Source organism: Ornithodoros turicata, chromosome 1 (genome assembly GCF_037126465.1).
Source record: "Ornithodoros turicata isolate Travis chromosome 1, ASM3712646v1, whole genome shotgun sequence".
In the NCBI taxonomy this organism is placed as follows: Eukaryota; Metazoa; Arthropoda; class Arachnida; order Ixodida; family Argasidae; genus Ornithodoros; species Ornithodoros turicata.
In genome coordinates this window covers 196,521,828-196,536,232 of record NC_088201.1, presented here as the reverse complement: position 1 = coordinate 196,536,232, position 14,405 = coordinate 196,521,828, and the positions used below count along the sequence as shown (strand labels likewise).

The 14,405-nt window shown below is 43.2% G+C and overlaps 1 protein-coding gene across 1 annotated transcript in view; it reads left to right on the top strand.

Moving 5' to 3' along the window:
• The window catches only part of LOC135392993 (uncharacterized), a 127,339-nt gene that overhangs the window by 35,067 nt on the left and 77,867 nt on the right, over positions 1-14,405 (top strand). The window contains exon 3 of the mRNA XM_064623603.1: positions 4-72. Within this exon, the coding sequence (XP_064479673.1) occupies positions 4-72 (69 nt within the window). The remainder of the gene's footprint in view (positions 1-3; positions 73-14,405) is intronic.

The window sequence follows — 14,405 nt, the reverse complement described above, 5'->3', positions numbered from 1 at the left end:
CAGGAGATCGACGTAGACGACGAACCCACATCCTCGCACCAAAGTACTGTTGTGAACAGACAACTGATAGATGTGAGTATTATCTATATGACGTACATTTACCCACGTGTATGTTCCTCGTGAAATAGGAGACGATGTAATTACCCGCCCATTACAAGAAAGTATATAAATAGCGCCTCTAGGAATACCAAGAAGAGCGCGGAAGTAAAACTCTCAGGCAGAGCTGATAATTTTAAATTACAGGCGGAAAACTGCAGTAAGCTGGAAGGTTTCAGAATTTACGACAATTGTTTACGATACAGAGAGTTCCGCAATGTTAGATTGCCTCTGCGAGATTAGTATCCTTGCAACATCACCATTTACTGACGTTAATCCTCAGACTACCGCTCAGGATGTTCCGTATTCATCAATTCTGCTCCAGTTGTGCAGCTTGCGTGAGGGACCTACATTTTAGAGAAATACATAAATGTCTTTTGAGGGGCAAGCCAGACGGTCTTCTCAAGGTCGCTCGTAATCGTCATCATCAGGCTTAACTGTTTGATTTGCTTGGTGTGCGGACTCTTTGGCTGTGCTGTGCGATGCCGAATAAACACGGTTTCTGCCCGTCCGAATCCTTCTTAACAGTTTGGTGGAGGTTCGTTTCGCATCTCGAGTCCCGAGTTTCTACTAGCAGCTCCTTCGTCCATATCTCCGTCTCCCGTTCTCGCATTTCTTCATGACGCGCATTCGTTCTCGGAGGCTCGTACTCAGGCTGCCGGAGCCAGCGTGATCCTCCGGTTTTCTTGGGGACTGGAAACCAAGATATTGAAGACTGGCTCGCGTCCTACGACCGCGTGAGCTCACGCAACAGATGGGACGATTCTGCTAAACTGAATAACATCGTACTCTGCCTCACCGACCTCACGAGCATTTGGTTAGAAAATCACGAAGCGAAGTTCGAGACCTGGGCTATCTTTTACAGTAGTGTTCGCGAATTGTTTGTCACCGCGGCGGTTAGGAAGATGGACGCTGCTCCGGGCTTTTCGGTACGTTACCAACAACACCATGAATGTTACACAGCGTACGTATATCGAGGACGCCCTGGCTGTTTGTACTCGTGCAGATCTTGTCATGCCTGAGCTCGAGATGATCAACCATATAAGCAAAAGCATCGCTGAAAAGGCCTTCCAGTACATTATTCTGGAGGAACCTTCCACCGCCGCCAGTGTGATCGAGGCGTGCAGATCGCTTCAAGAGGAACGGAGCTCGCGCGGCCTGCGTAGCGCGTCATTTCGCGCTGCCCAACCTTCCGTGCCTGGTACCTCGAGCCTTCCGTGCCTGGTACCTCGAGCCTTCCGGACGTGGGAGCACTCCGAATGCTTGTTCGTCAACTGATTCGCGAGGAGTTGACTTACGTAGTGCAGCGACCAACTCACCTTGAAGCCTGTCCACCACCTGCGCAATCTGAGTCTTACTGCCTGCAGCCTTTGATACGAGGCGAGGTGGCGCTGCGCTGACACCGAACTGCACTACGACACTTCGTCCGTCCTACGCTGATGAACTGCGCTAGTCATCCGGCTGGACTCCGTCGCAGGCGGTCTCACTGCACCATATAGAGCCTATAACTTCTCTCTTTACTTCCCTACCGTCACCACCACCTGTCTTTTACCGGCCGCAATGGCGGCGCCCTGAAACACGCATACACAGACACATAGGCGGCCACACTGCCCGATTTTGTCGGAGACACCACCGGTACATCAAAACTCAACATACATTCTTTGCTTACGACTCTCGTGCACATACAACAGCGGGTGACATGCTCTTGGACCGCAGTGACTATGTCGGCTCCAGAGCGAACTTTTCCCGCGACCCACCATGTTATCCGCCCCCTCAGCGAAACCGTTCAGTCTCACCTTCCTTGGCCGGTCCCCTGCACGTTCCGCACTTCATCAGGGGACGCCTTCAGCGCCGGAAAACCGCTAGTTGCGGTCCGGGGAGGAGGGCGGACTCCACTGTTCCGTGTTCTCCCCACAATGCCGTGGATGTTGTCCTCGGTGGGATATCTGTACAGGCTCTGATAGACACTGGTCCTGCTTCATCCGTGATCACGCTAGAAATGGCTCGGTGCCGGCGCAAAGTGATGGCCCCCTATTCTGGACCGTTAATGACATGTGCTACTGGGGATCCAATTTTGCCCATCGCTCGTTGTACAGCTCGCGTACAGCTCGAAGGCGATTGCTACCCCGTCGATTTTTTGGTCTCTGCTTCCTGCTGTGGTGACATGATTATTGGCTGGGACTTTTTGAGTGCGATCTCAGCCGTCATAATTTGCGCGGCAAAACATTTCATTGTCTCCTTTCTCAAGGTATCATGTTGACGACTCGCCCCCTCCGGGTCATCAAGTCTCTCTTCGTGAAGACGTTGTCCTACCCCGGCGGACAAATTGCATCATTCACGTACTGTTGATCCCGTCGTCATGGCTCGCTGAAGTCATCATCACGCACGAAAGTCCCTGTCTTGACAAGAAATTTGGGGTTGCGTCTTACGCAACCCCTTCTCTTCTTGGGGCTGAGTGGAAGACGACTGTTTACCTCTCTCCCTGACAAAGGAAACCGCCTTGCTACGCGCTGGCTTCGTTTTGGTGGCTTGTGAAGCGGTGGCGCCGTCCGCGTTGCTCTTGTCAGTGTGAAGGTAGATACAGGCATCTTCGAGAACGAGCCCATCTCAGCAGCTGATATCGCCACACTTGAAGCAAAGACCGTTGTCTCCTTGCCTCAGGAGCATGGGATGAAGCTACTGAACATTCTCTTCCGTTACGCTTCCTTTTATTTTTTTTATTTTGGGCGATTCTCCTCCTGAATCAGCCACGCACGTGAAGCACCGCACAGACACTGGAACGACCCCACCTACTGAGACAACGACCGTTCCGTGTTCTGACAGCTGAACGGGATGTCATTGAGAAAGAGGTACAGAAGATTCGGTCACGAAATATTATGTGACCCTTCAACAGTCCCTGAGCGTCTCCGGTTGTTTTGGTCCAAAGAAAGATGGCAGTGTAAGCTTTTGCGTTGACTACCGAAGAGTCAACAAGGTAACAAGGCGGGACGTGTACCCTATGCCCGCATCGATGACATCATGAACTGCTTTCACGGGGCAATCTACTTCTTTTCACTCGACCTGCGGTCCGGGTATTGGCTAATCCGCACGTCTGAAGACGATGTTAAGGCAACCGCCTTGCCACGCCGGACGGCCTCCATGAGTTTCTTGTGATGGCCTTCGGTTTGTGCAACGCTCCCGCCTAGTTCCTAGTTTGAACGAATCATGGACACTGTTTTGCGTGGACTACGCTGGCACATATGCCTGTGTTATTACTGGGACAATATTACCATATGTGCTTCTACCCTCGAAGACCGCATCTCACACATTTCTTCAGTGCACGACTACATTGCAACCGCCGGTCTCCAGATGAATCGAAAAAAAAAATCCTTTTGGCTTTCGGAACATAACAGTCCTTGGCCACCAAGTTTCACGAGAAGGCATATCTGCAGACCCAGACAAATACCGCGCGGTTTTCGACTTCCTAGTTCCAACGAACATCAAAGAACTGCGAAGCTTCTTGGGGCTTTGTTCTTACTTTCGCCGTTTCATTCGAAAGTTCTGTGACCTTGATGCACCACTTACCAAGTTTCTACGCCGTGACACTCCCGTTGTCTGGACTCCTCAGTGTGAAACGGCTTTCGACAGCACGAAGATTGCTTTGCCTTCGGCGCCCGTCCTTTCGCACTTCGATCCCCCGTTGGTTGCCGAGATTCGTACTGACGCTAGTGGATATAGTATCGGTACAGTTCTCGCAGAGCGTTGTCCTTCGGCGTCTCATACCTCTATGGCAGACCCTTCACAATCATCACGGGTAACCATGCGTTCTGCTGGCTCTGGATCCTGAAAGTCCCCTGTGGCCGTCTGGGTGGTTGGGCTCTCCGCTTGCAAGAATGCGACTCCGTCGTCAAATACAAATGTAGGAGGAAACATACTGATACTGATGCACTTCCTCGGTGCCCTCTACCTCCAGATCCTACTCCGCTACTCATGATATGTCCCCTGAGTTCCGTCGACCCGGCTTCGCTCCGCTTAGCTCAAATCCGGGATTCGTATTACTCAACGTTTATACGTCAGCTGTATGGCACAGAGCCTTTCACTAACAAGAAATTCCAACGCAAAGTCCGGCAGTGCGCCTTATTCGATGGCCTCCTGTAGAAGCGTAATTATTCCTCTACGGGTCAACGTTTCCTCCTCCCTGTGCCTGACCCCTACCGGCTCCAAGTTGTTGATGCCCTGCACGACGATCTGACGTCGGGACATCTTGGATCCTTCAAGACACGTGAACGGGTTCGGCATAGATATCTGTGGCCGCGGTTATACCGATCGATCTCGAAGTACGTCACCGCGTGCAGACCCTGCCACAAACGGATCCCTCCCCCTCCCCTACATACGGGTCTGCCCCACCCCTTGCTGCTCCTGAAGCTTCCTTTCAGCGAGTCGGCATTGATCTCTTCGGCCCTCTAACGCTGCCGTTGGGTCATCGTGGCCATAGACCATTTAACTCGTTACGTCGAGATGGCCCCGCTTCCCACTCTGAGGAAATAGCTGATTTCTCCACCAACTCTATTTCACACTGTCATGGCATCCCTCGTTACCTGGTAACGACCGCGGCCGCCCATTTCTCGTGAAGCTATCCAAGACATCATCTCTGCCTGTTCAGTGATACACGCGCTATCCTCGGGCTACCTTCCGCAGACGAACATCCTCAATGAGCGCTTCTACCACACGCTAGCCGATTTGCTGTCGTTCTACTTCTCGGCTGACCACACCAACTGGGACTGCCTATTGCCATTCCTGGCGTTTGCGTAAGTAGTATGTAATGGTTGAGAAACAACATGGGGGCGAAACTACAACCTGGACCCTGCCCTTAGCACTGCGCGTATTTTTCCCCGCGCGGCGCGTGTGCAGAGAGTTGTCCGCGCGCTTATCGGCGGGGAAGGGCTGCGCGTGCGCTCATCGTAGCGTATTTTTCATCCTAGGCCGACTTCACTAATTTTTTCCGGTACAACAGGTGAGCGGTTTACATGCAGAGACATGCCAAGAAGGGTCATACACAAAAAGCACAAGTGAAAATGTATTTATTAATGTTAATCAAGTTGCCAATTGTAAAATCAATAGTGCAAGGAATTATGCTGTGACTCTGTGTGAATGGGAAAACCCAGCCAAAAAACCTGAAGCAGAAGAAACACAATACACATAACAAAGAATATACTTATTACTGGCATGATGCAATAGCACTGGATACGTATCACAGATCAAACACAATATTTTTTATTAACTGTAATCACACAAGTTTTCAATGAATCAGAAGGAATAGCACATTTAATCCAAGAAGATACAATCTTAAGATCTTAATCAATACGATTACAATCAATATTACAAGTTTTATTATAAAAAGTCTGAGATGTGATAACCTGATAGATGTAAGTAATTTCGAGCACAATATGGAAGCTAAGTTTAATATTCAATATGACACAAATTTAATTAATCAATTTCTATTGAAGTGAATAGCGCAGACATAAGGCAATTCGAATCAACAAATAACATTAATATAGAACAAATCATCCAACATGTAGGGAAATAATAGCTACACCATATCAAAACGAGAAACAATCACCACATTTAATCAAAGAAGATATTCCTAGTCAATATGATTATAAACAAAATTATAAGTTGTGTTATAAAAAGTCTAATATTCCTATACGTGAGAACCATCAGTGCAATAGCGTGAAGTTCTGATAGTTGTATGTAATTAACTGTGAACAGCAGAGACCCTGGAAGACTATGGGACACGAACACAAGAGGAAATAAAATATATACCACTACAAAGAAGATATTCCTAATCAAAACAACAGAGTAATCTATCATTCAGAAAATCAGAAGAAAAAATCAAACTCATCAGAAAATAGATGTTAAAAATGAACTTCACCACATAGCACGCTCGTAGCCAACAAACAGAACAAAGAACGACACGAACACAAGAGTGAATAAAATCTATACCACTACAACGAAGATATTCCTAATCAAAACAACAGAGTAATCTATCATTCAGAAAATCAGAAGAGAAAATAAAACTCATCAAAAAATACACATGTTAAAAATGAACTTCACCACATAGCACACTCCTAGCCAACAAACAGAAAAGAACGACACGAACACAAGAGGGAATAAAATCTATACCACTACAAAGAAGATATTCCTAATCAAAACAACAGAGTAATCGATCATTCAGAAAATCAGAAGAAAAAATCAAACTCATCCGAAAGTACAACCAGATCTAATGATATATGCCCTGATTTGTTGAAGACGGGTGCCGATAGATGTATGGAAGACCACGGAACACGAACGACAAGAGGAAATAAAATCTATACCACTACAAAGAAGATATTCTTAATCAATACGATTACAATCAAATTACAAGTTGTATTTTAAAAAGTCTAATATTCCTATACGTAAGAACCATTATTGCAATAGCGTGAATATCTGTCATAACATTTCGAGCGCAATACGGAATCTCAGTTTCATATTCCAACATTACTCAACTAATAATTTCTTATTAAGTGAACAGCATAGACGTAAGGAAATAACGAGAAACAGCACAATCAACAGCTACAATTAATAGAGAGCCAAACCTGCGCACCATCCAACACATAGAGAAATAATAGCTAATCAATCTATCAAAAGGCGAAATAGCACAGACTTAACGCTGAAGAACAGAGGAACACGCGGCGACACGTAAACAACAGAGGAAAATAATCTATCATTGAACCATCATAAAATCGACCAATATACAATTTTCATTCTAACAAACACTACCAACCTTGATGGAGGTATCCAAGACGTAGAAAATATGCACTGTTTTCACTCTTTTCCTCAAAGCCGGGAGACTTTATGTCTCTATCTATATGACCAAGCTCCCATGCTTTATCACTCAAAGGGTTGGGGGCTATATTCGTTCGTCCAGCAAACACTATCTTCTAGAGCTCTAATAAGATAGTTCAAAGGCGATATATTTTATTGTGCAGCGCAAATAGATGTCGATATCACTCGCGGAGATCACTATCTTTTCGCATCCTTTCCTTGAGACGGAAATGTTTCGTCAAAGTGGTTGTGAAGTCGACCAAGTTTGTAGAGATGCGATATTGTTGTTGAACATGTAGAGAAAGTCCAAATTATTAATTGGTAGCAACGATACTCAATCAAAAAACGAGAAACAAATTTAATTACATCAATTTTTGTAATATCTTGCAAGAGAAAGTTCTAATGAACCACACAGAAAAATCAAATGTGAAACACAACTCAGAAATATGAGGCATTCCCAACTCAGAGATTATTTTTACTTATCTCAATTGAGTGAACAATTGAAACAAATACGACACAATTAATACATCATGCATACATATTGTCCGACTCATTGAATATCAGTCGAACCTGAAACAAAACAATAATTAATTCAGACAAATCATTTCTAAGCAAGCAGCGTGGATACACCATAGAATCTGTACAGAAACTTCTCATTTTCAATGAATAAACATGATCAACTAGTGAATTCAAGCGATCAAGTGTGATGAAACCCGACGACCCCCAACACCAACATCAAGTTAGGGAGGGACGGCCTCTAGTATGGCCTTGTACATAGAATCATTGAAAGCGCACATTTTTTCTTACTCATCACATCTTTTTGTAAATCATTTTCCATAATTCTCATGGCATGGGGATATTAATCACATTCTAAAAAAATTTAATCAATAAAATGATAAGATACGAAGGCAGAAAAAATAGGCGATGTCAAGTTGCCGGTGGTGAGTAAATCAAAGAGTGATATTAAACGGTAGGAACAACTTATTTATTTACACATGGTAAACAAGACTTTCGTGCACGGGGCTGCACTTCTTCAGGTTACAAAAATATAAACATGGTACAGGTACATATGTACAGTTGAAGGGGGAGTTCAGGCATGAGAGGGTAACAGGTTGAGGGAAATGATGCAACCACAGATAAAAATCAAAAGAACATAAATACAAAAGCAGGAGTATCAGAAGCGAAACATAACGCCAGCCCAAGGGCTTATACACAGGAAACGAGAACACTTGTTGGTAACGTTCCAGGAATTAAGGATAAAAAAGGGGGGGGGGGGTTATGGCGACGGAATGAGGACACAGGTGAGGAGTACAAAGGTGACCAGTGGACCGTGAGAAAGTGAAGATGGAGGAGGTCTCAGGAGAGAGACAAACGAAGAAAATGTGGAAATTGGAGAGTTGTGTGTGTGTGTTTATCATTATCTTTTTTTATTTGAAAAATTATATTTACGGGTTCAATAATTGTAGTGGGCCTTCGTGGATATTCAAACCATGAGGCTTCAGAGACTGGAATTTCGCAATTGCACGCGAATCCTTTTTAATTGCAAAATTCCTGTCTCTGAAGCCTCATGGTTTGAACATCCACGCAGGCCCACTACAATTATCGAACCCGTAATTTCAAATAAAAAAGATAATGATAAACACACACACACAACTCTCCAATTTCCACATTTTCTTCGTTTGTCTCTCTCCTGAGACCACCTCAGTCTTCTCTTTCTCACGGTCCACTGGTCACCTTTGTACTCCGCACCTGTGTCCTCATTCCGTCGCCATAACCCCCCCCCCTTTTTTTTATCCTTAATTCCTGGAACGTCACCAACAAGTGTTCTCGTTTCCTGTGTATAAGCCCTTGGGCTGGCGTTATGTTTCGCTTCTGATACCCAGCCTTTTGTATTTATGTTCTTTTGATTTTTATCTGTGTTTGCATCCTTTCCATCAACCTGTTACCCTCTCATGCCAGAACTCCCCCTTCAACTGTATATATGTGCCTGTACCATGTTTATATTTTTGTTACCTGAAGAAGTGCACTCTCGTGCACGAAAGTCTTGTTTACCATGTGTAAATAAATAAGTTGTTCCTACCGTTTAATATCACTCTTCAATAAAATGAGCATAGATATGCTTTTAATTAAGTGTAGACGCGCACTTGAAAACAGAAGAGACAATTGTTCTACATTGAAAAGATGGACAGATTTTGTACTCGCTACCATAAGTCATGGGAGGATATGATAAAACACTGCGTCGAAAAGGAAGAGCCGCGAAACGATTCCATTATCGCTGCATTTCAATACGTTCTAGACATGGTCGTATTCGGAGATATGGTACAAACTACAGAACTGAAGATGCAAGAATTCATATGCCGAATCTACAATACTTGTAAAAATATCTGCACATCAACGTCGGAAGGGCCGTTGGGATTGATGGCGGAGTTTTTGAGGTTTACCAACGAAGAATTGAAATACACTAGACCAGATGTAATTCTAATAATTGCAATGGGCATTGCGTTCATCAAGAGAGCAGTCAGATCAAATTATCATATGCAAGCTGTCTATATCGCACGGTTCATTACGGATTTGTTGAAATTACACATAGCTGAGATGGAAAGTACGTAAAATCTTATCACGTGATATGTTCCACTACCACGGCAACGCAATTATTTTATTCTACCAGTTAGTGATGTCGAATGAACAGAAGTTCAATATTGTCGTGCAAAGTCTGATGTATCATCATTTATTGAAACTCAACAAACATATCAATTGCGGTGGACCACTGGACGATTTTCATGTAATACTCTCTTGTACACCATTCAAGTATCTTCATACAAAGAAAGAAAACATCAGTAAGAGACTGTGCAAGTTCATCGCGACAAAGTGCAAGTTGTTGAAGCAATACAAACACGGCGACAAGATACCACCTGCGTTAATCAACGCTGGATTCAAGTGCCCAATAATCCGAATAAACTACTTGATGTCTTCGGAATTCATCAATCAAGACAACAAACGAAAACTTCAGAGTTTGGAATACAACTGTAATTTATCGGAATAAACAAGCATATAATTGAAATAATTGTATTCTTTGTCATCATTGTAATGTATTCTACACATCGCAACGAAAACAGCTTATGATTAGATTGAAGATTGCTAAGGAGACGAATATTCCACACTATGTGTAAGAATTCTCATATGGAATGAGACCTGGCCATCAAATAGGTTTTACCCGACTACACTCTGTACAAGTTCAACACCCGAAGGATAGAATTGCCGGAGAAGGATCGGTCATTGAAATTTAGAGACATGATACATCAGTCTATGATTACAAAAAAAAGGATCACTAATCTAATGTGAAAACTTATCATATTTCATGAATTAAATTTCCACAGTGCATGTATATTTCTCAATCAGTTGCACTAGCCCAGACGTAGTAAAAGAAGAAGAAAAGGCGTCTTTGACAAGCAACCCGATTGGAGTGCGGAACAAATAAATAAATATTTTTGTCAACACAGTTGTCCGTTTCTATGACTGGATAGGAAAAATGAGCCGTCCAAGATAGGGCAAAACGGGAAATAAGGCAAGATAACTGTTTGCGGCGGGATAAGTCAAAGCGTTCGCGACACAGTGTCATCGACTTTTACAATCTCATTCGGGTTCAGTGCCTGCGAGATAATACGAAGCCTTCGCGAAAAGCGAATCTATTATCAAATGCCGCGATGCAAATGGAGGATTTTACAAGCATGATGTGCAGGCGAAGTCTACATTTCTAATCACGTAGTCTTCGTAACACACGACACACAAACGTGTATGAAATAATTTCCAAGTGGCAATCAGATTTTGGGAGAAGTGGATCACACAACCGCCATCAGAAATGATTAACCAGTATACAATAAAGATGAGCGTTATGCATAAACACAATGGAAGATACGTTATATTAATTATAATAACCAGATCAGCGCAGGTCACACATAAACGTAGATCCAATTCACAAAATATACTCGAGATTTCCTGTAGCCGTACAGAAAAACTATCACTTTATTTTAGTGTCATAGCATATGGGCACTACAAATGGAAAGGCCATACTTTAATTTTATAAGTCTTTAGCTCATAACGTTGTAAAACACAAATTCCACACTAAAGGTCATTTTCTTCCTTAAATTATCGAAGTCAAATCTGCACGCTATTTCTTGCATTTCTCTAAAGATATAGATTAAAAACTTGTGCATATACTCACGCATACTATACAAGCTATTTGATTGTGGATTAATTGCTAAAATTTATCGATTCACATTCAGGAGAAGTCGTGACTACCACACATCAGTAAGAGTTTAATTACAATTTGAACAGGTGTTGCGATTTATGATCAATGTTGTAGAATGTGTAATTTCACAATACGCAAGCTTTAGCTCGCTCACTTTGACGAGCACTCTTTCACGATGTCAGAGAAGTTAATCGAATGGATTGATATTTTCTCTATACACTATAACATAACGCGATTTCTTTATGTCGTGGATATTAACAGTTACGAATGTTTTCCGAACGAAATTTACTTAAAACTCGAAGAACCCGCGTCAACGAACCCGTTTCCGGAAAAAGCAACACGTTCGCGTGTGGCATCGCGTTAACGTGTCGGGCGGAGAATCGCGTTTGGTTTCGGATATGGCATTGGGGAAACGCGGCCCGGCGTGTTGCCGAAACGTCTTCGAGGACACGGGTTCTTCGAGTTTTAAGTAAATTTCGTTCGGAAAATATTCGTAACTGTTAATATCCACGACATAAAGAAATCGCGTTATGTTATAGTGTATAGAGAATATATCAATCCATTCGATTAACTCCTCGTGAAAGAGTGCTCGTCAAAGTGAGCGAGCTAAAGCTTGCGTATTGTGAAATTACACATTCCACAACATTGATCATAAATCGCAACACCTGTTCAAATTGTAATTAAACTCTTACTGATGTGTGGTAGTCACCACTTCTCCTGAATGTGAATCGATAAATTTTAGCAATTAATCCACAATCAAATATCTTGTATAGTATGCGTGAATATATGCACAAGTTTTTAATCTATATCTTCAAAAAAATGCAAGAAATAGCGTGCAGTTTCGACTTCGAAAATTTAAGGAAGAAAATGACCTTTAGTGTGGAATTTGTGTTTTACAGCGTTATGACCTAAAGACTTATAAAATTAAAGTATGGCCTTTCCATTTGTAGTGCTCAGATGCTATGACACTAAAATAATGTGATAGTTTTTCTGTACGGCTACAGGAAATCTTGAGTATACCGGGTGTTTCAGTTAAATCCCCGGGCTAAATAATTCGCGAACGGGTGCACCAATCCACGCACTTTCTTTTTTACAAGTATATGTCCGATACCACCTACAAGCTGCACACCGTGTGAATGAGTGGGAGGCGCTCATTATTAAAATAAAAATGCAAATGAGTTTCGTCAAAAAGCGTATCTTCTAAAGCAGGGCGCTGTCGGCATTAAAATGGGTACCACCCCTTTTGGGACCTTCAGTGGACACCTTTTAGAGAAAAATCTGCCACCGAAGCGGGTCATTTGTTGCAGTAATTAATTGGTTTCGGTTTTCGTATTTTTGTCGCGGCTGGTCGCGGCGAAGCTCAAAAGGGCGTACTTCATTGGTGTAATTCATTGGTGTAATTCATTAATGTAAGGACGTAATTTATTGATGGATAAGGGAGTGAAAGAGCGTCCTTTTGCGCTGCGCCGCGACCAGCCGCGACAAAAATACGTAAACCGAAACCAATTAATTACTGCAACAAATGACCCGCTTCGGTGGCAGATTTTTCTCTAAAAGGTGTCCATTGAAGGTCTCAAAAGGGATGGCACCCATTTTAATGCCGACAGCGCCCTGCTTCAGAAGTTAAGCTTTTTTACGAAACTCATTTGCATTTTTATTTTAATAATGAGCGCCTCCCACTCATTCACACGGTGTGCAGCTTGTAGGTGGTATCGGACAGATACTTGTAAAAAAGAAAGTTCGTGGATTGGTGCACCCGTTCGCGAATTATTTAGCCCGGGGATTTAACTGAAACACCCGGTATTTTGTGAATTGGATCTACGTTTATGTGTGACCTGTGCTGATCTGGTTATTATAATTAATATAACGTATCTTCCATTGTGTTTATGCATAACGCTCATCTTCATTGTATACTGGTTAATCATCGTTGCGGTTGTGTGATCCACTTCTCCCAAAATCTGATTGCCACTTGGAAATTATTTCATATACGTTTGTGTGTCGCCGCACTGGGGTTTCATCGCTTTTACAATGTAGCACCAAACAGCCCGGTTTTTATCGCTTTTTAAGTCACAAGGCCATAGCATTTGAGAAAAAAAATAAAACATCAAGCGAATGACTATCAGTCTGCAAAGTTTGAAGCACCAGGGGTGTGACCTCGCATTTTTGTGACTCGATCGAAATGTGTAGCGATTGCTAAATTCACACTGCAGTGAACCATGCCCTGCGGATATCATTGATGTTACACTCGTATTTATGGCCGTGGTCTCACTATGCTCCTTTGGCTGGTGCTTAAAAATCAGTCACCAAGGGGCCTACCACCCCATCTAAATGTTGTCCAGCAGCAGCACAGCTATCTCTAAAGAGGTTCCCTGCAAAATTCGTACTCCCAAAATAGCCATTCGGACTCGTGTTTCCCCACAAGCCTATTATTGACTCACAAAGGTGAAGGTGAAATGTTTTCAGGAGGGATGAATCGTTTCCGTTCTTTCGAGATCCATGCAATACGAAGTACCTGAGTACTAGACTGTGAGTCAGTATCAGGTCATGCACCACGAATCATTTTAGAAATATGACGTCATCAGCAACGTTAACGTTAGTTTCTTCTCTCTGGTTTTGAATTTCCCGGTTTATTTTCTTTTCTTTTCTTGAAGGAAGAAAAAATGTTGTGCTGATATGGCGTATTTAGAGCTTCAACTCATGATAAAAAATTTCCTGCGCCGTGCTTTTTCTGGTGATTCTTTCTTGTTTTTGACATTAGAGAGTTTTAGCAGACCGTTGAAAACGTGGCTTGCGTGGAACCGTATCAACCGGAACGAATCAGTGGATAAGATTCTGAGTCACGCACCACTGCGATTGGTTCCGATAGGCACGATAACTTTATCAACGGTATACTAGAACTCACTATTGTTGTTGTAACGCTCTGTATGCGTGGCGCACTCTAGCCTCATACGAAGCTGGTACGGGGATTCCAACCGGCGTTACCTCCCATTCTCGGCGTCGACCTGTTTTTTTAGCAGCTGTCGGACGGTGCATTCGTTTCTAGAAGGTTCGCAAAATAAGATCAGTATTTGTAGAATACAAGGCTTATTATCAGTCACAATTAGGGTTGGCAATCGGGATATCCGAAGTTCCGGATCCCGGCGACTTTTTGCGTCTCGAAGTCCCGCGATTCCTATAGGAAAATCCCGGGATATCGTGAGAGGAAATATGACAGGAA